This window comes from Oncorhynchus mykiss, chromosome 25 (genome assembly GCF_057628025.1).
Source record: "Oncorhynchus mykiss isolate SJ-2025 chromosome 25, ASM5762802v1, whole genome shotgun sequence".
NCBI classification, from domain to species: Eukaryota; Metazoa; Chordata; class Actinopteri; order Salmoniformes; family Salmonidae; genus Oncorhynchus; species Oncorhynchus mykiss.
The window spans coordinates 52,299,622-52,323,422 of NC_143046.1; the positions used below are offsets into that span (position 1 = coordinate 52,299,622).

Consider the following 23,801-nt stretch of genomic DNA (forward strand, 5'->3'; position numbering starts at 1 on the left):
AGAACAAGATGTGGTTGTCATTATTTTATTATTTATAGTATGCCCACATTTCTGTCCACTACTTTTGAATCAGGTAGCAATTAAATGTAAGGGGCTTAATACAGTTCCAGCCACTAGGGGGTACTCTGGTGAAGCCCATGGGAAAAAAATAAATGTAGTTTAAGTGAATTGGGAAGAGTAAGAATGAAAAACTAAAGAAAGACTGTAAACAGCTGTTACCTGTGCTGACATGATTAAAAGTGAAGTAAACCGTACTTTTCACATTGTAGTTTATATGATAAGCTCATTGGAAGGGAAACATAAACAGATACATGTGCTGCCTTTCCAACTGATGTCAACTTCCAACACAAATATTCATTTGAAAAAGCAATAGACTTTCACATTGTAGGTCTGTTGTTTAAACAATGTAATCATAATAGATGCCATTTAGCAGATGCTTTCATCCAAAGCGACTTACAGTCATTTGCACATACATTTAACGTATTGGTTGCCCCGGGAATCGAACCCACAACCCTGGTGGTGGGATCGGCATGCTCTTCACAGGATCATCATTTATAATGTAATGTGTTTATAACAGTGAATGACATTGATAATAAATGTATATAGCAGTGTAATAAGTGTTTATAACAATGTACAGCACATCTACCAACGCACCGATGCGTTTCAAGAGCCTAAACTATTTTGTTTCAGAATCCTCAGACCCCTGACAGGGAGTACCATAGGGGATAGTGCCTTCTAGTGGAAAGGAAATTAAACTATTATTCCAGATATTATTTAACAAAGAATAATTGAAAACCTAAATGACTTTTTAGAGATCCAAGAAACGAAACAGAGCGCATCTTGAAACAGGGAAATATACTTCAATTTGTGATGTGTTCCAAGTAAACGATGGACTCTTTAAATTGAAGCTTTTTGCTCGATTTGGACCCTGTAATGTCGCTGATTTCATGGAGCTCTCCAACGCATCATATACTAAACAAAATCCCGCAAAAGTGAAAGCGCCAGAAATAAACATCGCGAGATTGTAAATATGCGTGAGAGACAGATTTGAAAGCAGAAGTTTTCATCCAAAACGATTTACATTCATGCGTACATACATTTTACGTATGTAAAATTAGACTTTTTCAAAGGTTTTTCCGATGCAATTTTTTTTTACGTCTTTCTTTATAATAGTGTATGTATTCAACAATTTCGAATGGTTCACTTCCCAATGGGCACATACATCAATTAAATTTTTATTCCACGTTGGTTCAACGTAATTTCATTGAAATTACATGGAAACAACATTGATGCCCAGTGGGTTTATTGTGTCACAGTGAATTTTATAATCTGCAGTCAATTTCAGTATGTTTTCATGTGCCATGATTCTGACATTTGACATATGATCCTCATAGGATTAGGCTAAATAGTTTCAGTGGGGCAGTAAATGTAATCTCAATACAATACGATGTGCATATAACGTACATATAGCCAATATAGCTATTAAACCCATGTTCAATGACTGTAATCTGTGACGCAAGTGGCCGAATATGTTTGTGACATTCCATGGAACCCACGGTATTGTTTAAAACTCGATTCTGATTGGCTTGCAGGTCATTCTACAGTGTAAATTATAAATTAAAACGTGCTTTTATATCAGTGTGACAGATTCACAATACCGAGCGTGTCTCAAACCGTCCCGCGCTTTTATCTGCCTAAAGGTATCTTCACGCACGACTGGATAGGCCTTTTAGATACGCTTGTCCAAGGTAAGGATATGAGTAAAGCTATAGCCTACTTTTAATGTTTTAGTTCCGAACTCAAGTTATTCCAGTCAAGTGATTAATTACTAAAAGTTTGTTGTTTTGACTGAGCAGTCCAATGACCAATGCTGTTTTTGGACTATGAGACCCTCTGCTATATACTATGATGAGCCAATAACATGCATAGATTATGCATTAGGCATTGCACAAATCAGTGTCTAGGTCAGAATATATAACAGCTACCTCCGGATGGTGAGACGTGCATTGCATGACGTGCAATTTTGTGTCGTTCCTATCAGGTACATTGTTAAAGATATTATATTGTAATTGTATTATTTTGGTAACTACCCCAGTGAACAAGCGCCAAACCAGCGTGCGTGAGTGCAGAGTTGGATGGTGAGACGTGCATTGCATGACGTGCAATTTTGTGCCGTTCCTAACAGAATAAAGCTACATGACTGGTGCTACATGTTGGAGTTCCGTGTCGATGACTGATTGTACACAACGCAAGACGAGTACTGTTACACTATGTAGCAATAATGCATAAAAAATTCACAATATTTCTTGTATTTCAATTATTCATCTAGGCCCAAGACATAAAGTTGCCTGAAAGCTTTGTAGCAAGAATTCCTGCTCCTGACCCATAGGATGGTAATCACATACACGATTGGCTTAATCAAGAATCATGGATACCTTTCATGTGAGTACTCACACACCAGATTTTTTTATACATACCTCAGAAGGAAGATACCTCAATATCTGGAAGCACTGTCTCATGTACAATTGTTAATGCTATCTCTGAAATGTCTAACAAAATGTTGACTCGATCGTTTCATCAAGACCTCATCACAAGTTGGAACTAGTGGTCAACATTGGGACAATGCAGCCCAAAATAACAGGGCTGAATATTTTCATGGAGGTAAGCACTACACTTCTGATGGGTTTAAAGATTGTATTACATTATCTAAAAGTGAGAAAGTAAACCCCAGCTGCTGTTATTCTTTTCACAGGGAAGGACAATCCCCATTATGCCATGAATGTTTCATTGCTGAACCACCATAGATATTTTTCCTCTAATTTGTCTCCCGTTCCTCCCAACAGTGAGCAAGACCTGCCAGCAGAGCTCACTGGAGCAGGGAGACATCCCGTCATCCTTTTGGCGCCTGACAAAGTACACTTTTTTTCTTCTAAATAACACTATAGTAACATCTTCTGCACAATGTTACATTCCTAATAAGATTGGTGTTAAGTGGGAAAGAATCCTAAAGATGGTCCAATGGGCATGGTCTGAAGCCTCTCGTCATCTCAGTATGTTGAACCACCTGATTTCCTGCAGGCTTGAGATTCAGATCCTGCTGAACGATGTTAAGCAGTCGATTAACCACATGCAGGGGACGCTGAACACCATGCAGGGGCAGTGTATTGAGTTGCAGACTGCCATATCTAAGGTAGTGTCAGATGAGTCTCAGATACAGAAGAATAAGTCTATGATGGTATGGTGATAACGATTGAGATGGTGATTATAATAATGATGACTAGCTTTACCCCACCCTACGGGCGGTAAATCATTGGATCTGATTAATTCAATTCAATGCAATTCAATCTTTGAGGACTGCAACCATAGAAATACAATTTATTTACCCTAATAATAACCTATTGTCAACTTCCCATCTATGGTTATCTTGGTTGTAAATGTAACTGGGGCCACATAAATAATTGTTAGGCTACTCATTTTGAATATACCGGTGGCAACTTGTGTGACCATAAAAGTCTGTGTGGGCACTGGGCACAGTAAAATAATTTGGTTACTGACCTGTCTAACATCATAGAAGGCCCTTCAAGTCGGAACTAGGAAATTCTGACATTTCTGACTCGCTAACTCATTATGGAATGATGATTTCAAGTTTCCCACTGAAGTATCAGAATCAACCAGAAGGAAGCTCTACGCTAATAACTTACATTCATTTTAACTCTGAGGTTCCAATTTTCCGATGGCATGTGAATGCGTCAATAATTGCCATGGTCATTTTGAATGTTCAGTCAGTGAGCATTATGGGTAATTGTCCTACATACTTACATCAAATGCTGTAGTAACAGTGCCATTCCAAACACAATAAATGTGAAAATTAACAAAGATGCAAAATAAAAGTGAAGAAAATCAGTTTAAAATTGTAGTAGGAAATGCCCCTGCAGCAGGGAGGCTTATGGTATTATAATATATTGTAGATAACATTAATATAATTTGTGTATTTGCAGTATCAGTACACATACAAATGAAAGTATATGCTAGGTATTGATCTACACTGAGTGAACAAAACATTATTCCTATTGAGTTGATTTTTTAAGGAATGACAATATGCTCTATATTATACCTTCAGATCATCACAGCAGCCGAAGTTGCTGTGCAGAGAAAGGAGATCGTCCAAGCATCAGGCCTCATCCCATCACAGAGGAAGGGTATCCTCCAAAAAGCCAGTGTCCCTTCACAGAGGGAGGGGATTCTCTCAGCCGCCAGCGTCAATGCACAGAGGGAGGAGAACCTCCGATCATCAGGCGTCATCCCTGCACGGAGGGAGGGGATCCTCCAAACAGCTAGTGTCCCTTCACAGAGGAAGGGGAATCTCTCAGCCGCCAGCATCAATGCACAGAGGGAGGAGATCCTACGATCATCAGGCCTCATCTCGTCACAGAGGGAGGGGATCCTCCAAACAGCCAGTGTCACTGCGCAGAGGGAGGAAATCGTCCCAATGGCCAGCGTCCCTGTGCACAGGGAGGGGATTGTCCCAAGGGCTAGTGTCCCTGCTGAGAGGGAGGAGATCCTCCGAGCATCAGGCCTCATCCCTGCACAGAGGAAGGGGATCCTCCAAACAGCCAGTGTCCCTGCACCGAGGGAGGGAATTCTCAGAGCAGCTAGCATCACTGCGCAGAGGGAGGAGATCCTCAGAGCATCAGGCCTCATCCCTGCACATAGGGAGGGGATCCTCCGAGCATCAGGCCTCATCCCTACAAAGAGGGAGGGGATTCTTCCAGCAGCTTCTATCACTGCGCAGAAGAATAAGATGCTCAGAGCATCACAACTCACCCCTGCACAAAGGGAGTTGATCCTCCTGATGACCAGTGTCACTGCGCAGAGAAAGGGAATCTTCCCAAAGGCCAGTGTCTCTGCGCACAGGGAGTGGATCGTCCCAAAGGCTGGTGTCCCTGCAGAGAGGGAGGAGATCCTCCTCACAGCCAGTTTCCCTGTGAAGAAGGAAAACAATCATCCACAACCACCTCCCATCATCCCCATGGTGGCACCACTGTGGAAATGGGATGTTGGAGCGTGTACTGCACCTGTGGATTTCTATTCCAAGAGAAGAGGTCACTTAACCTTACCTAATTAGTAAAGAAATGACCATTGTGATAGCGTGAGAATAAGTTGTGATAGGTTAAATGTACGGCTCATGTGAGTGTATATCTGTAATACTTTCATGCATTTTCTACATAAAACAGGTTTAGCTACATTTTACTTTTACATTTTAGTCATTTAGCAGATGCTCTTATCCAGAGCGACTTACAGTAGTGAGTGTATACATTTTCATAAATCGTAAATCGTAAATCTCTCGTAAATGTCTCCAGGATTTCGCATGGATTTGTTTGATATTTGCAGATAAATATGCTCGATTTTGCAGCGACAATTATGACATTTTGCATTGTAATATGCAATTGTCTTGTCCATTTGTTGCAAAAATGCGCTGCCAAGGGAAAAAACTGTGTTGACGTGTGGCTTGATTAAACCATATTATGCAGTAAATGTGCGGTGATTGGTTGAAATTGCGAGCCCTCTTTTCGTACTCTGGTAATGGGTCAGTTCTTTGAGATAACATTCTGATGATGTGACTATTTTATGCAGAAATAGTTTGGCGATTGGTCAAATTTGTACGCCCTCACATAATATGCAGGGAATTGTTGATTTTGCAACCCAAACAATGCGATCGCAGAGTCCTGGAGTAACCTCCCAGTAATCCCTGCGACTGCGTGTAGGTTAAGATTGGGTTGTAACAGAGTATCAGAGCGAGACGTTCCTATCTGTCAGCTAATAATTGTTCTGTATGGTGACATGAGCAGAGTGGCCTGACTTCTCCCACTTATTACAGATGTCCGACTTAGATATGTTGAGCATCCTGCTATGATGTCCATCACCAAGCCGGAACACTCCGATGCCAACCCTCAGTTCCAGACTGGCACCCGGCCGGTGGCTGAGCCCGAGACCCCTGCTGTTCACAATAACAGTGGAGGCTGGCTCAGCTGGGTCTTTGGGAGTGGAAGAGCTAATAAGAAGGAGGTTCATCTACCTGAGCACAAAGACAGATCTGTTAGGAACGGGTTCTTAACACTATATTATATGTAGAGACAATTGAGTGGATTTAAATAAATAAAAAATTGTGGCTTGCTTCACATTGCTCATATCTTCTTCCTCAGATTGTCTGGGATCCAACTCTGCACAGATGGGTTAACAAAACTGAGCCCAAGGCTGAGGTACACACTTAAATTCAATTAAATTAAAAACAGTGAACAACCATTGTATTTCAACTGTGATAATATTACTAACAATTTGGAAAAATTGTTGATGTGTTTTACAGGACAAGTGTGTACCACCACCTCCACCGATGGGGACATATGGATATCAGGGGAATACTGGCAGTGTCCCCAAAGGAGTGAATCCCTACTCTATGAAAGCAGGTGAATATTGCTTTAGAATACATGTGGTTTAACCAAAACTGTGTCAGCCAATCATAGATGTCCCTGGTGATCTCCTGCTAACACCTTTCCCACTACCAGCAGGTCTATGGGGCAGCAGATACCCTACAATGCATTTCAATGATGGGACCAACTCAAAGCCTCCAAGCCATGGGCCTGGACTGCTTCCTAGACAGCTCTCTGGCTTGCTCCCTCCTTCACACTTTGACCTCATGGCACCAATGGTTGTGCCACCTGACACTCTACCTTACTGAGGTATGACTCTGGAACATCCTTCCAAATTGTATCCATTCATCATTAACTGAGATTTTACTTGAACATAGCAAATGGCTGAGGTAGCAAGAATGTTAACTATTTTTTGTTTTGTCCAACAGGCCAATTAACCAGAGTGGATTTGCCAAACATAGATTTTTTCAGTGTTAAAAAACTTCACCATTAAAAAAAATTAAAAGATGATTTTTTAATTAAATCTCTCCTTTGTGTCCTCATGTAATTTCATGTGTTCTATCATCGTTTACAATGCTTATTACTTCTGCATTGCTTTACGTTACAGACAAGTGTATATTATACACATATATTTTATTTCAGAAATGCATTTTGGATTTCCTACATTTACTCACTGTACAGACAAATATATTTTATACATATATATATTTTTTAAACATTTTTTAAAATGTATTCCATAGACAGATCTAAATATATTTAGATGCATTTTGAATTTCTAAATGTCAATATTTTTACTATCTGTGTCACGTGTTTATGCCCATTTATGTACATCCTGTTAACACCTCACACAGATGGTCAGTGGCTTAAAAAAGAAGACAACAGTAACATGTCAGACATAGTTTAAATGTATTCATTGTTGAGTTTGCACCCCAATATGACACTTGAAATATTTCACAGAAGACACCTATTGTGTTTATTGAGATGTACACGGAGATGCTCAGTTGTTCAATATTCCCCTCCAGTGATTCCCCAACATCTTGTCAACATATCTTGTCAACATGGGCCTCAAAAATGATCTCCAATATATTGTCCATGTAAAAAACCTGTCTGATTAGAATTAATAATGTCCGACAATACCTTTTTAATTCTATGCGCTATACATTTTGCTAGCATTTTTGCATCACAACACTGAAGTGTAAGGGGCCTCCAATTTTTTTATGGACTGGATCTTTATATTTACTTTGAATCGTGTTTCAGTAATAATGAAGGAGTGGTTAAAACATGCTAATAACGGTCCTCTGAGGATATCAAAAAAGGTTTATCGGAGTTATTGACCTCACAAGAAGTCAGATTCGAGTAACTTACATTGTGGTGCTGAAACTTGAAGCAGCAGCCACGGCACAATCAATCGGAAATGGACAGCTCATGGTGCTGAAAGTATGCAAATTGGAGTAAACATTATTCATTTTAAACGTCTTCATTTTAATTAGGGATATGTGTTGGAGCCTATATCTTCCTATTTAAGAAATAAGAGGTAGGCTGTTAGTTCAAGATTTTGTAGAAAATCAAACAGATGTGATTATATACAGTTATCTATAACAACGCTTTGGTCCGCGATTCTTAATGCTAGAAACAAGATGTAAAATAGGAATAACTGGGAAAGACGTGACTCTGATGCATATGGGGATATTGTTGTTTCATTTGGAAAAAATATAATTCTGTCATTATCAATTGATTAAGCTATTCACATTCTGTACAATAAAATACATTTAAACCCAGACAGCTTTTAGGGAAACAATTGTGACCTCTCGTTGGGTTAAGCCAAGGAAGAAGATTAGCCAGCAGTTGAAGCTTACATTTTTCTGCGTCAGTAGGCCTACTCGGTCTGGGGTGGAAAGGTAGGCCTAACTTGAAAGTACCATGCTCAGATCCCTATTGAGGTCTCAGAGTTAATTATTTGCAAACAGGTTCAGTTTCGTTGCCAATAATACACACTTTTTTGGCATTGTAGAAATATAATAAGATGAACACATAGGACTATCTCTCTGTCTATACTGTAATTTCAGTCATTTGTGATTTGTTTTAAAACGTTTCTACTAATACTGTATGGTAACTCTATTGAAGTCCACTCTGGTACAACACACTAAAGGTGTATCTCTTTCTCAACATTTTAGGAGAACTTAAGATATTTTGTTATTTGTGATGGTACTCTAGGTGCGAGGGCCATCCTGTGCCAACAGTCAATTGATGGTGGATCACCTTCTGACCCCGTGGTGACCCAGGTGACCCGCCTGCCATAGAATTGACCTGGTATTTGAGCCAGCAACCTTTCGGTAACTGGCCCAATGATCTAATCTTGAGGCTACGTGCCGCCCCTTAGAATGTAGGGTGACTCCCCTAGTGGGTCCTGAACCCAGGTCAGCAGCACTACATTGCTGTGTGTCTGTATAGTTGAGGGTATATTGGTTTAGTAATACTCAATTTAGTTCTGGTACCAGAGGGGACATCAATGCTGTTACACGTGGCCATGATCACCAAGCTACCCTGACTTAATAAAACCTGAATTCAAAAAGAACAAGATGTTGTTGTCATTATTTTATTTTAACTTGTATTATAGTATGCCCACATTTCTGTCCACTACTTTTGAATCAGGTAGCAATTAAATGTAAGGGGCTTAATACAGTTCCAGCCACTAGGGGGTACTCTGGTGAAGCCCATGGGAAAAAAATAAATGTAGTTTAAGTGAATTGGGAAGAGTAAGAATGAAAAACTAAAGAAAGACTGTAAACGGCTGTTACCTGTGCTGACATGATTAAACGTGAAGTAAACCGTACTTTTCGCGTTGTAGTTTATATGATAAGCTCATTGGAAGGGAAACATAAACAGATACATGTGCTGCCTTTCCAACTGATGTCAAGTTCCAACACAAATATTGAAATATTCATGGGGCGGCAGGGTAGCCTAGTGGTTAGAGCATTGGACTAGCGCAAGTTCAAATCCCCGAGCTGACAAGGGGATTTGTCGTTCTGCCCCTGAACAGACAGTTAACCCACTGTTCCTAGGCCGTCATTGAAAATAAGAATTTGTTCTTAACTGACTTGCCTAGTTAAATAAAGGTAAAAAAGAAAAATAAATAGACTTTCACATTGTAGGTCTGTTGTTAAAACAATATAATCATAATATGTGCCATTTAGCAGATGCTTTCATTCAAAGCGACTTAGTCATTTGCACATACATTTTACGTATGGGTTGCCCCGGGAATCGAACCCACAACCCTGGTGGTGGGATCGGCTCTCCAACGCATCATTTACTAAACAAAATCCCGCAAACGTGAGAGCGACAGAAATAAACATCGCGAGATTGTAAATATGTGTGAGAGTCAGATTTGAAAGCAGACGTTTTCATCCAAAACGATTTACAGTAATGCGTACATACATTTTACCTATGTAAAATGAGACTTTTTCAAAGGTTTTTCCGATGCAATTTTTTTACGTCTTTCTTTATAATACTGTATGTATTCAATAATTTCGAATGGATCACTTCCCAATGGGCACATACATCAATTCAATTTTTATTTCACGTTGGTTCAACGTAATTTCATTGAAATTACATGGAAACAACATTGATGCCCAGTGGGTTTATTGTGTCACAGTGAATTTTATAATCTGCAGTCAATTTCATTATGTTTTCATGTGCCATGATTCTGACATTTGACACATGATCATCATAGGATTAGGCTAGATAGTTTCAGTGGGGCAGTACATGTAATCTCAATACAATACGATGTGCATATAATGTACATATAGCCAATATAGCTATTAAACCCATGTTCAGTGAATGCAATCTGTGACGCAAGTGGCCGAATATGTTTGTGACGTTCCATGGAACCCACCGTATTGTTTAAAACTCGATTCTGATTGGCTTGCAGGTCATTCTACAGTGTAAATTATAAATGAAAACGTGCTTTTATATCAGTGTGACAGATTCACAATACCGAGCGTGTCTCAAACCGTCCCGCGCTTTTATCTGCCTAAAGGTATCTTCACGCACGACTGGATAGGCCTTTTAGATACGCTTGTCCAAGGTAAGGATATGAGTCAAGCTATAGCCTACTTTTAATGTTTTAGTTCCGAACTCAAGTTACTCCAGTCAAGTGATTAACCGTAAAAGTTTGTTGTTTTGACTGAGCAGTCCAATGGCCAATGCTGTTTTTGGACTATGAGACCCTCTGCTATATACTATGATGAGCCAATAACATGCAAAGATTATGCATTAGGCATTGCACAAGTCAGTGTCTAGGTCAGAACATAAAATAGCTATTTCCGTCAATTCATGTTACTCACCTCAAGTGATTAATCGTAAGAGTTAGTTGTTTTGACTGTCAAAACAAACAACTTTGATGGAATATTCCAAATTACAATGCAATTATGCATCACAAATTCACAATATTTCTTGTATTTCAATGATTCATCTAGGCCCAAGACATAAAGTTGCCTGAAAGCTGTGTAGCAATAATTCCTGCTCCTGACCCATAGGATGGTAATCACATACATGATTGGCTTAATCAAGAATCATGGATACCTTTCATGTGAGTACTCACACACTAGATTTTTTTTTACATACCTCAGAAGGAAGATACCTCAATATCTGGAAGCACTGTCTCATGTACAATTGTTAATGCTATCTCTGAAATGTCTAACAAAATGTTGACTTGATCGTTTCATCAAGACCTTCTCATCACAAGTTGGAACTAGTGGTCAACATTGGGACAATGCAGCCCAAAATAACAGGGCTGAATATTTTCATGGAGGTAAGCACTACACTTCTGATGGGTTTAAAGATTGTATTACATTATCTAAAAGTGAGAAAGTAAACCCCAGCTATTGTTATTATTTTCACAGGGAAGGACAAATCCCATTATGCCATGAATGTTTCATTGCGGAACAACCATAGATATTTTTCCTCTAATTTGTCTCCCGTTCCTCCCAACAGTGAGCAAGACCTGCCAGCAGAGCTCACTGGAGCAGGGAGACATCCCGTCATCCTTTTGGCGCCTGACAAAGTACACTTTTTTTCTTCTAAATAACACTATAGTAACATCTTCTGCACAAAGTTACATTCCTAATAAGATTGGTGTTAAGTGGGAAAGAATCCTAAAGATGGTCCAATGGGCATGGTCTGAAGCCTCTCGTCATCTCAGTATGTTGAACCACCTGATTTCCTGCAGGCTTGAGATTCAGATCCTGCTGAACGACGTTAAGCAGTCGATTAACCACATGCAGGGGACGCTGAACACCATGCAGGGGCAGTGTATTGAGTTGCAGACTGCCATATCTAAGGTAGTGTCAGATGAGTCTCAGATACAGAAGAATAAGTCTATGATGGTATGGTGATAATGATTGAGATGGTGATTATAATAATAACGACTAGCTTTACCCCACCCTACGGGCGGTAAATCATTGGATCTGATTAATTCAATTCAACGCAATTCAATCTTTGAGGACTGCAACCATAGAAATACAATTTATTTACACTAATAATAAGCTATTGTCAACTTCCCGTCTATGGTTATCTTGGTTGTAAATGTAACTGGGGCCACATAAATAATTGTTAGGCTACTCATTTTGAATCCACCGGTGTCAACTTGTGTGACCATAAACGTCTGTGTGGGCACTGGGCACAGTAAAATAATTTGGTTACTGATCTGTCCTGCATCATAGAAGGCCCTTCAAGTTGGAACTAGGAAATTCTGACATTTCTGACTCGCTAACTCGTTATGGAATGATGATTTCAAGTTTCCCACTTGTGAAGTATCAGAATCAACCAGTAGGAAGCTCTACGCTAATAACTTACATTCACTTTAACTCTGAGGTTCCAAGCTTCTGATGGCATGTGAATGCGTCAATAATTGCCATGGTAATTTTGAATGTTCAGTCAGTGAGCATTATGGGTAATTGTCCTACATACTTACATCAAATGCTATAGTAACAGTGCCATTCCAAACACAATAAATGTGAAAATTAACAAAGATACAAAATATTGCTAAAGTGAAGAAAATCAGTTTTAAATTGTAGTAGGAAATGCCCCTGCAGCAGGGAGGCTTATGGTATTATAATATATTGTAGATAACATTAATATAATTTGTGTATTTGCAGTATCAGTACACATACAAATGAAAGTATATGCTAGGGATTAGTCTACCCTGAGTGAACAAAACATTAAGAACACCTTCCTATTGAGTTGATTTTTTAGGGAATGACAATATGCTCTATATTATACCTTCAGATCATCACACCAGCCGAAGTTGCTGTGCAGAGGGAGGGGATTCTTTCAGCCGCCAGCATCTATGCACAGAGGGAGGAGATCCTCCGATCATCAGGCCTCATCCCGTCACAGAGGAAGGGTATCCTACAAACAGCCAGTGTCCCTTCACAGAGGGAGGGGATTCTCTCAGCCGCCAGCATCAATGCACAGAGGGAGGAGATCCTCCGATCATCAGGCCTCATCCCTGCACAGAGGGAGGGGATCCTCCAAACAGCCAGTGTCACTGCGCAGAGGGAGGAAATCGTCCCAATGGCCAGCGTCCCTGTGCACAGGGAGGGGATTGTCCCAAGGGCTAGTGTCCCTGCTGAGAGGGAGGAGATCCTCCGAGCATCAGGCCTCATCCCTGCACAGAGGAAGGGTATCCTACAAACAGCCAGTGTCCCTGCACAGAGGGAGAGGGTTCTCCGAGCAGCTAGCATCACTGCGCAGAGGGAGGAGATCCTCAGAGCATCAGGCCTCATCCCTGCACGGAGGAAGGGGATCCTCCAAACAGCCAGTGTCACTGCGCAGAGGGAGGAGATCCTCAGAGCATCAGGCCTCATCCCTGTACATAGGCAGGGGATCCTCCGAGCACCAGTCCTCATCCCTACAAAGAGGGAGGGGATTCTTCCAGCAGCTTCTATCACTGCGCAGAAGAATAAGATGCTCAGAGCATCACAACTCACCCCTGCACAAAGGGAGTTGATCCTCCTGATGACCAGTGTCACTGCGCAGAGAAAGGGAATCTTCCCAAAGGCCAGCGTCCCTGCGCACAGGGAGTGGATCGTCCCAAAGGCTAGTGTCCCTGCAGAGAGGGAGGAGATCCTCCTCACAGCCAGTGTCCCTGTGAAGAATGAAAACAATCATCCACAACCACCTCCCATCATCCCCATGGTGGCACCACTGTGGAAATGGGATGGTGGAGCGTGTATTCCACCTGTGGATTTCTATTCCAAGAGAAGAGGTCACTTAACCTTACCTAATTAGTAAAGAAATGACCATTGTGATAGCGTGAGAATAAGTTGTGATAGGTTAAATGTACGGCTCATGTGAGTGTATATCTGTAATACGTTCATGCATTTTCTACATAAAACAGGTTTAGCTACATTTTACTTTTACATTTTAGTCATTTAGCAGAAGCTCTTATCCAGAGCGACTTACAGTAGTGAGTGTATACATTTTCATACTCCCGTAAATCTCTCCAGGATTTTGCATGGATTTTTTTGATATTTGCAGATAAATATGCTAGATTTTGCAGCGACAATTATGACATTTTGCATAGCAATATGCAATTGTTTTGTCCAATTTGTTACAAAAATGCGCTGACAAGGGAAAAGACTGTGTTGACGTGTGGCTTGATTGAACCATATTATACAGTGAATGTGAGGTGATTGGTTGAAATTGCGAGCCCTCTTTTTGTGCTGTGGTAATGGGTCAGTTCTATGCGATGATAATATTGTTATGATGTGACAATTTTATGCAGAAATAGTTTGGCGATTGGTCAAATTTGTAAGCCCTCACAGAAAATGCAGGGAATTGTTGATTTTGCTATCAAAACAATGCGATGGCAGAGTCCTGGAGTAACCTCCCAGTAATCCCTGTGACTGCGTGTAGGTTAAGATTGGGTTGTAACAGAGTATCAGAGCAAGACGTTCCTATCTGTCAGCCAGTAATTGCTCTGTATGGTGACATGAGCAGAGTGGCCTGACTTCTCCCACTTATTACAGATGTCCGACTTAGATATGTTGAGCATCCTGCTATGATGTCCATCATCAAGCCGGAACACTCCGATGCCAACCCTCAGTTCCAGACTGGCACCCGGCCGGTGGCTGAGCCCGAGACCCCTGCTGTTCACAATAACAGTGGAGGCTGGCTCAGCTGGGTCTTTGGGAGTGGAAAAGCTAATAAGAAGGAGGTTCATCTACCTGAGGACAAAGACAGATCTGTTAGGAACTGGTTCTTAACACTATATTCTATGTAGAGACAATTGAGTGGATTTAAAAAATAAAAAATTGTGGCTTGCTTCACATTGCTAATATCTTCTTCCTCAGATTGTCTGGGATCCAACTCTGCACAGATGGGTTAACAAAACTGAGCCCAAGGCTGAGGTACACACTTACATTCAAAAAAATTAAAAACAGTGAACAACCATTGTATTTCAACTGTGATAATATTACTAACAATTTGGAAAAATTGTTGACGTGTTTTACAGAACAAGTGTGTACCACCACCTCCACCGATGGGGACATATGGATATCAGGGGAACACTGGCAGTGTCCCCAAAGGAGTGAATCCTTACTCTATGAAAGCAGGTGAAATTGCTTTAGAATACATGTGGTTTAACCAAGACTGTGTCAGCCAATCATAGATGTCCCTGGTGATCTGCTAACACCTTTCCCACTACCAGCAGGTCTATGGGGCAGCAGATACCCTACAATGCATTACATTGATGGGACCAACTCGAAGCCTCCAAGCCATGGGCCTGGACTGCTTCCTAGACAGCTCTCTGGCTTGCTCCCTCCTTCACACTTTGACCTCATGGCACCAATGGTTGTGCCACCTGACACTCTACCTTACTGAGGTATGACTCTGGAAAATCCTTCCAAATTGTATCCATTCATCATTAACTGAGATTCTACTTGAACATAGCAAATGGCTGAAGTAGCAAGAATGTTAACAATTTTTTATTTTTGTCCAACAGTCCAATTGCCCAGAGTGGATTTGCCAAACATAGATTTTTTTCAGTGTTAAAAAACTTCAGCATTAAAAATGATTAAAAGATGATTTTTTAAATTAAATCTCTCCTTTGTGTCCTCATGTAATGTGATGTGTTCTATCATCGTTTACAATGCTTATTGCTTCTGCATTGCTTTACGTTACAGACAAGTGTATATTATACACATATATTTTATTTTAGAAATGCATTTTGGATTTCCTACATTTACTTACTGTACAGACAAATATATTTTATACACATATATATTTAAAAAAAATGTTTTTAATGTATTCCATAGACAGATCTAAATATATTTAGATGCATTTTGAATTTCTAAATGTCAATATTTTTACTATCTGTGTCACGTGTTTATGCCCATTTATGTACATCCTGTTTACATCTCACACAGATGGTCTGTGGCTTGAAAAGAAGACAACAGTAACATGTCAGATATACACTGCTCAAAAAAATAAAGGGAACACTAAAATAACACATCCTAGATCTGAATGAATGAAATATTCTTATTAAATACTTTTTTCTTTGCATAGTTGAATGTGCTGACAACAAAATCACACAAAAATGATCAATGGAAATCAAATTTATCAACCCATGGAGGTCTGGATTTGGAGTCACACTCAAAATTAAAGTGGAAAACCACACTACAGGCTGATCCAACCTTGATGTAATGTCCTTAAAACAAGTCAAAATGAGGCTCAGTAGTGTGTGTGTGGCCTCCACGTGCCTGTATGAACTCCCTACAACGCCTGGGCATGCTCCTGATGAGGTGGCGGATGGTCTCCTGAGGGATCTCCTCCCAGAACTGGACTAAAGCATCCGCCAACTCCTGGACAGTCTGTGGTGGAGCGAGACAAGATGTCCCAGATGTGCTCAATTGGATTCGGGTCTGGGGCACGGGCGGGCCAGTCCATAGCATCAATGCCTTCCTCTTGCAGGAACTGCTGACACACTCCTGCCACATGAGGTCTAGCATTGTCTTGCATTAGGAGGAACCCAGGGCCAACCGCACCAGCATATGGTCTCACAAAGGGTCTGAGGATTTCATCTCGGTACCTAATGGCAGTCAGGCTACCTCTGGCGAGCATATGGAGGGCTGTGCGGCCCCCCAAAGAAATGCCACCCCACACCATGACTGACCCACCGCCAAACCGGTCATGCTGGAGGATGTTGCAGGCAGCAGAACGTTCTCCACGGCATCTCCAGACTCTGTCACATCTGTCACATGTGCTCAGTGTGAACCTGCTTTCATCTGTGAAGAGCACAGTGCGCCAGTGGTGAATTTGCCAATCTTGGTGTTCTCTGGCCAATGAAAAACGTCCTGCACGGTGTTGGGCTGTAAGCACAACCCCCACCTGTGGATGTCGGGCCCTCACACCACCCTCATGGAGTCTGTTTCTGACCGTTTGAGCAGACACATGCACATTTGTGGCCTGCTGGAGGTCATTTTGCAGGGCTCTGGCAGTGCTCCTCCTGCTCCTCCTTGCACAAAGGCGGAGGAAGCGGTCCTGCTGCTGGGTTGTTGCCCTCCTACGACCTCCACGTCTCCTGATGTACTGGCCTGTCTCCTGGTAGCACCTCCATGCTCTGGACACTACGCTGACAGACACATCAAACCTTCTTGCCACAGCTCGCATTGATGTGCCATCCTGAATGAGCTGCACTACCTGAGCCACTTGTGTGGGTTGTAGACTCTGTCTCATGCTACCACTAGAGTGAAAGCACCGCCAGCATTCAAACGTGACCGAAACATCAGCCAGGAAGCATAGGAACTGAGAAGTGGTCTGTGGTCCCCACCTGCAGAACCACTCCTTTATTGGGGGTGTCTTGCTAATTGCCTATAATTTCCAACTGTTGTCTATTCCATTTGCACAACAGCATGTGAAATTTATTGTCAATCAGTGTTGCTTCCTAAGTGGACAGTTTGATTTCACAGAAGTGTGATTGACTTGGAGTTACATTGTGTTGTTTAAGTGTTCCCTTTATTTTTTTGAGCAGTGTAGTTTAAATGTATTCATTGTTGAGTTTGCATATTGTGTTTATTGAGATGTACACAGAGATGCTCAGTTGGTCAATATTCCCCTCCAGTGATTCCCCAACATCTTGTCAACATATCTTGTCAACATGGGCCTCAAAAATTATCTCCAATATATTGTCCATGTAAAAAGCCTGTCTGATTAGAATTAATAATGTCCGACAATACCTTTTTAATTCTATGCGCTATACATTTTGCTAGCATTTTTGCATCACAACACTGAAGTGTAAGGGGCCTCCAATTTTTTTATGGACTGGATCTTTATATTTACCACTTTGAATCGTGTTTCAGTAATAATGAAGGAGTGGTTAAAACATGCTAATAACGGTCCTCTGAGGATATCAAAAAAGGTTTATCAGAGTTATTGACCTCACAAGAAGTCAGATTCGAGTAACTTACATTGTGGTGCTGAAACTTGAAGCAGCAGCCACAGCACAATCAATCGGAAATAGACAGCTCATGGTGCTGAAAGTATGCAAATTGGAGTAAACATTATTCATTTTAAACGTCTTCATTTTAATTAGGGATATGTGTTGGAGCCTATTTCTTCCTATTTAAGAAATAAGACAGATGAAATTAGGCTATAGGCTGCTATATCCATAGGTATGCTAGTCAATTCCTCCACCCGCCATGCACTCTTTAAATAGCCCACCTCTGTGTCTGTTAAGACTTGAAGTTAAGTTCGTATGAGAGGGTATGCCATAGGCCTAGCTTTTCTTAAAGAAAAGGTCAAAAAGTACACTGTTAGGGCCTCCCGGGTGGCGCAGTGGTTAAGGGCGCTGTACTGCAGCGCCAGCTGTGCCATCAGAGTCCTGGGTTCGCGCCCAGGCTCTGTCGTAACCGGCTGCGACCGGGAGGTCCGTGGGGCGATGCACAATTGGCCTAGCGTCGCCCGGGTTAGGGAGGGCTTGGTCGGTAGGGGTGTCCTTGTCTCATCGCGCACCAGCGACTCCTGTGGCGGGCTGGGCGCAGTGTACGCTAGCCAAGGTGGCCAGGTGCACGGTGTTTGGAGGACGCATGACTTTCAACCTTCGTCTCTCCCGAGCCCGTACGGGAGTTGTAGCGATGAGACAAGATAGTAGCTACTACAGAATTGGATAGTACGAAATTGGGGAGAAAAAGGGGTAAAAATTAAAAAAAAAAAAAAAAAAACAATACACATCCAGGCGACACCATTCTGTATACTTCTGGCCCTTCTTTGGACACTGTGTTAACAACCCTCCAGGCAAGCTTCAATGCCATACAACTCTCGTGGCCTCCAATTGCTCTTAAATACAAGTAAAACTAAATGCATGCTCTTCAACCGATCGCTGCCTGCACCTGCCCGCCTGTCAACATCACTACTCTGGACGGCTCTGATCTCAGTGATCACTGCCTCATTGCCTGCATCCGTAATGGGTCAGCGGTCAAACAGTGGACAACTACAAATACCTAGGTGTCTGATTAGACTGTAAACTCTCCTTCCAGACCCACATCAAACATCTCCAATCCAAAGATAAATCTAGAATTGGCTTCCTATTTCGCAACAAAGCATCCTTCACTCATGCTGCCAAACATACCCTTGTAAAACTGACCATCCTACCATTCCTCGACTTCGGCGATGTAATTTACAAAATAGCCTCCAATACCCTATTCAACAAATTGGATACAGTCTATCACAGTGCCATCCGTTTTGTCACCAAAACCCACCATTGCGACGTGTACGCTCTCGTTGGCTGGCCCTAGCTTCATACTCGTCGGCAAACCCACTGGCTCCATGTCATCTACAAGATCCTGCTAGGTAAAGTCCCCCCTTATCTCAGCTCGCTGGTCAACATAGCATCTCCCACCTGTAGCACGCGCTCCAGCAGGTATATCTCTCTGGTCACCCCCAGAACCAATTCTTTCTTTGGCCGCCTCTCCTTCCAGTTCTCTGCTGCCAATGACTGGAACGAACTACAAAAATCTCTGAAACTGGAAACACTTATCTCCCTCACTAGTTTTAAGCACCAGCTGTCAGAGCAGCTCACAGATTACTGCACCTGTACATAGCCCACCTATAATTTAGCCCAAACAACTACCTCTTTCCCTACTGTATTTAATTTATTTATTTATTTTGCTCCTTTGCACCCCATTATTTTAATTTCTACTATGCACATTCTTCCACTGCAAATCTACCATTCCAGTGTTTTACTTGCTATATTGTATTTACTTTGCCACCATGGCCTTTTTTTGCCTTTACCTCCCTTATCTCACCTCATTTGCTCACATCGTATATAGACTTGTTTGTACTGTATTATTGACTGTATGTTTGTTTTACTCCATGTGTAACTCTGTGTCGTTGTATGTGTCGAACTGCTTTGCTTTATCTTGGCCAGGTCGCAATTGTAAATGAGAACTTGTTCTCAACTTGCCTACCTGGTTAAATAATGGTGAAATAAAAAACAAAATAAAAATAAAATAGAGGAGGCCCAGAGATATTCTAACCTATAAAACTTTAGGGCTGCCAAGCTCTTATCAGGATACCAACTAGAGATGTTCTGATGTGTATATATTTTCTCGTTTACCTTTACTAATCACAGTGTGATAATGTTTAGTGGGGGTTTCGTCTTTGCCCATAAAGGCAGACTGGACAGTCTGGATAGTTATATGGCTGTCAGGCCAGTTTTCTCTATTGTTCTCATGACCAGTACTTACATCTTCTGTTTGTTTTTAGGCCAGTGAAATGTTTGGAACAACACATAGTTAATGCAGGGGGGTGTTGTAAGAGGTTTAATACACTTGTATTCCAGCCACTCTGGTGAAGCCCATGGGAAATAAAGACATATAGTTTATGTGAATTGGGAAGAGTAAGAATGAAAAACTAAAGAAAGACTGTAAACGGCTGTTACCTGTGCTGACATGATTAAAAGTGCAGTAAACCGTACTTTTCACATTGTAGTTTATATGATAAGCTCATTGGAAGGGAAACATAAACAGATACATGTGCTGCCTTTCCAACTGATGTCAAGTTCCAACACAAATATTCATTTGAAAAAGCAATAGACTTTCACATTGTAGGCCTGTTGTTTAAACTATGTAATCATAATATGTGCCATTTAGCAGATGCTTTCATTCAAAGCGACTTAGTCATTTGCACATACATTTTACGTATGGGTTTCCCCGGGAATCGAACCCACAACCCTGGTGGTGGGATCGGCATGCTCTTCACAGATCATCATTTATAATGTAATGTGTTTATAACAGTGAATGACATTGATAATAAATGTCTATAGCAGTGTAATAAGTGTTTATAACAATGTACAGCACATCTACCAACGCACCGATGCGTTTCAAGAGCCTAAACTATTTTGTTTCAGAATCCTCAGACCCCTGACAGGGAGTACCATAGGGGATAGTGCCTTCTAGTGGAATGGAAATTAAACTATTATTCCAGATATTATTTAATAAAGAATATTGAAAACCTAAATGACCTTTCAGAGGTCAGAGAAACGAAACATAACCCTTCTTGAAACAGGGAAATGTACTACAATTTGTGATGTGTTCAAGTAAACGATGGACTTTTAATTTGAAGCTTTTTGCTCGATTTGGAACCGTTAATGTCGCTGATTTCATGGAGCTCTCCAGCGCACCATTTACTAAACAAAATCCCGCAAACGTGAAAGCGCCAGAAATAAACATCGTGAGATTGTAAATATGTGTGAGAGTCAGAGATTTGAAAGCATGCTCTTTCATCCAAAACGATTTAAAGTAATGCGTACATACATTTTATGTATGGGTGGCCCAGGGAAATTAGACTTTTTCAAAAGTTTTTAGAAGCATTTTTTTCCCTCTTTCTTTGTAATACTGTATGCATTCAATCATTTCAAATCGATCACTTCCCAATGGGCACATACATCAATTCAATTTTTATTCCACGTTGGTTCAACGTAATTTCATTGAACCAACATTGATGCCCAATGGGTTTATTGTGTCACAGTGAATTTTATAATCTGCAGTCAATTTCATTATGTTTTCATGTGCCATGATTCTGACATTTGACATATGATCCTCATAGGATTAGGCTAAATAGTTTCAGTGGGGCAGTAAATGTAATCTCAATACAATACGATGTGCATATAATGTACATATAGCCAATATAGCTATTAAACCCATGTTCAGTGAATGTAATTTGTGACGCAAGTGGCCGAATATGTTTGTGACGTTTCATGGAACCCACCGTATTGTTCAAAACTCGATTCTGATTGGCTTGCAGGTCATTCTACAGTGTAAATTATAAATGAAAACGTGCTTTTATATCAGTGTGACAGATTCACAATACCGATAGTGTCTCAAACCGTCCCGCGTATTCATCTGCCTAAAGGTATCTTCACGCACGACTGGATAGGCCTTTTAGATACGCTTGTCCAAGGTAAGGATATGAGTTAAACTATAGCCTACTTTTAATGTTTTAGTTCCGAACTCAAGTTACTCCAGTCAAGTGATTAATCGTAAAAGTTTGTTGTTTTGACTGAGCAGTCCAACGGCCAATGCTGTTTTTGGACTATGAGACCCTCTGCTATATACTATGATGAGCCAATAACATGCATAGATTATGCATTAGGCATTGCACAAATCAGTGTCTAGGTCAGAATATATAATAGCTATTTCCGGCAATTCAAGTTACTCACGTCAAGTGATTAATCGTAAGAGTTAGTTAGTTGTTTTGACTGTCAAAACAAACAACTTTGATGGAATATTCCAAATTACAATGCAATTATGCATCACAAATTCACAATATTTCTTGTATTTCAATGATTAATCTAGGCCCAAGACATAAAGTTGCCTGAAAGCTGTGTAGCAATAATTCCTGCTCCTGACCCATAGGATGGTAATCACATACATGATTGGCTTAATCAAGAATCATGGATACCTTTCATGTGAGTACTCACACACCAGATTTTTTTTACATACCTTAGAAGGAAGATACCTCAATATCTGGAAGCACTGTCTCATGTACAATTGTTAATGCTATCTCTGAAATGTCTAACAAAATGTTGACTTGATCATTTCATCAAGAACTCATCACAAGTTGGAACTAGTGGTCAACATTGGGACAATACAGCCCAAAATAACAGGGCTGAATATTTTCATGGAGGTAAGCACTACACTTCTGATGGGTTTAAAGATTGTATTACATTATCTAAAAGTGAGAAAGTAAATCCCAGCTGCTGTTATTCTTTTCACAGGGAAGGACAATCCCCATTATGCCATGAATGTTTCATTGCTGAACAACCATAGATATTTTTCCTCTAATTTGGCTCCCGTTCCTCCCAACAGTGAGCAAGACCTGCCAGCAGAGCTCACTGGAGCAGGGAGACATCCCGTCATCCTTTTGGCGCCTGACAAAGTACACTTTTTTCCTTCTAAATAACACTATAGTAACATCTTCTGCACAAAGTTACATTCCTAATAAGATTGGTGTTAAGTGGGAAAGAATCCTAAAGATGGTCCAATGGGCATGGTCTGAAGCCTCTCGTCATCTCAGTATGTTGAACCACCTGATTTCCTGCAGGCTTGAGATTCAGATCCTGCTGAACGATGTTAAGCAGTCGATTATCCACATGCAGGGGACGCTGAACACCATGCAGGGGCAGTGTATTGAGTTGCAGACTGCCATATCTAAGGTAGTGTCAGATGAGTCTCAGATACAGAAGAATAAGTATATGATGGTATGGTGATAATGATTGAGATGGTGATTATAATAATGATGACTAGCTTTACCCCACCCTACGGGCAGTAAATAATTGGATCTGATTAATTCAATTCAATGCAATTCAATCTTTGAGGACTGCAACCATAGAAATACAATTTATTTACACTAATAATAAGCTATTGTCAACTTCCCGTCTATGGTTATCTTGGTTGTAAATGTAACTGGGGCCACATAAATAATTGTTAGTCTACTCATTTTGAATCCACCGGTGGCAACTTGTGTGACCATAAAAGTCTGTGTGGGCACTGGGCACAGTAAAATAATTTGGTTACTGACCTGTCCTACATCATAGAAGGCCCTTCAAGTCAGAACTAGGAAATTCTGACATTTCTGACTCGCTAACTCAGAATCAACCAGTAGGAAGCTCTACGCTAATAACTTACATTCATTTTAACTCTGAGGTTCCAATTTTCCGATGGCATGTGAATGCGTCAATAATTGCCATGGTCATTTTGAATATTCAGTCACTGAGCATTGTGGGTAATTGTCCTACATACTTACATCAAATGCTGTAGTAACAGTGCCATTCCAAACACAATAAATGTGAAAATTAACAAAGATGCAAAAAAG

The 23,801-nt window shown here is 40.9% G+C and overlaps 2 protein-coding genes across 6 annotated transcripts; both read left to right on the forward strand.

Moving 5' to 3' along the window:
• The first annotated feature begins 2,329 nt into the window (after window positions 1-2,329).
• Window positions 2,330-6,951, forward strand: LOC110511457 (uncharacterized). 5 transcript variants are annotated; one of them, XM_090220487.1, is made up of 6 exons: window positions 2,330-2,442; window positions 2,583-2,661; window positions 2,844-2,913; window positions 3,079-3,190; window positions 4,121-5,102; window positions 5,879-6,255. In XM_090220487.1, the coding sequence occupies exons 1-6, from the start codon at window positions 2,428-2,430 to the stop codon at window positions 6,130-6,132; spliced, it is 1,512 nt and encodes a 503-aa protein (XP_090076613.1). In that variant the 5' UTR covers window positions 2,330-2,427; the 3' UTR covers window positions 6,133-6,255. The 5 variants fall into 5 exon arrangements, with proteins under 5 accessions (XP_090076613.1, XP_090076612.1, XP_090076615.1 ...); XM_036962905.2 differs by lacking the exons at window positions 2,330-2,442; window positions 2,583-2,661; window positions 2,844-2,913; window positions 3,079-3,190 and adding exons at window positions 6,365-6,464; window positions 6,564-6,737; window positions 6,857-6,951 and having other exon boundaries at window positions 4,002-5,102; window positions 5,879-6,096; window positions 6,204-6,260; XM_090220486.1 differs by having other exon boundaries at window positions 2,844-3,190.
• A 4,678-nt stretch (window positions 6,952-11,629) lies between these two features.
• LOC110511456 (uncharacterized) lies at window positions 11,630-15,311 on the forward strand. Its single transcript, XM_090219295.1, has 6 exons — window positions 11,630-11,812; window positions 12,714-13,695; window positions 14,459-14,676; window positions 14,783-14,839; window positions 14,944-15,043; window positions 15,139-15,311. The coding sequence occupies exons 1-6, from the start codon at window positions 11,630-11,632 to the stop codon at window positions 15,309-15,311; spliced, it is 1,713 nt and encodes a 570-aa protein (XP_090075421.1).
• Window positions 15,312-23,801: the final 8,490 nt, after the last annotated feature.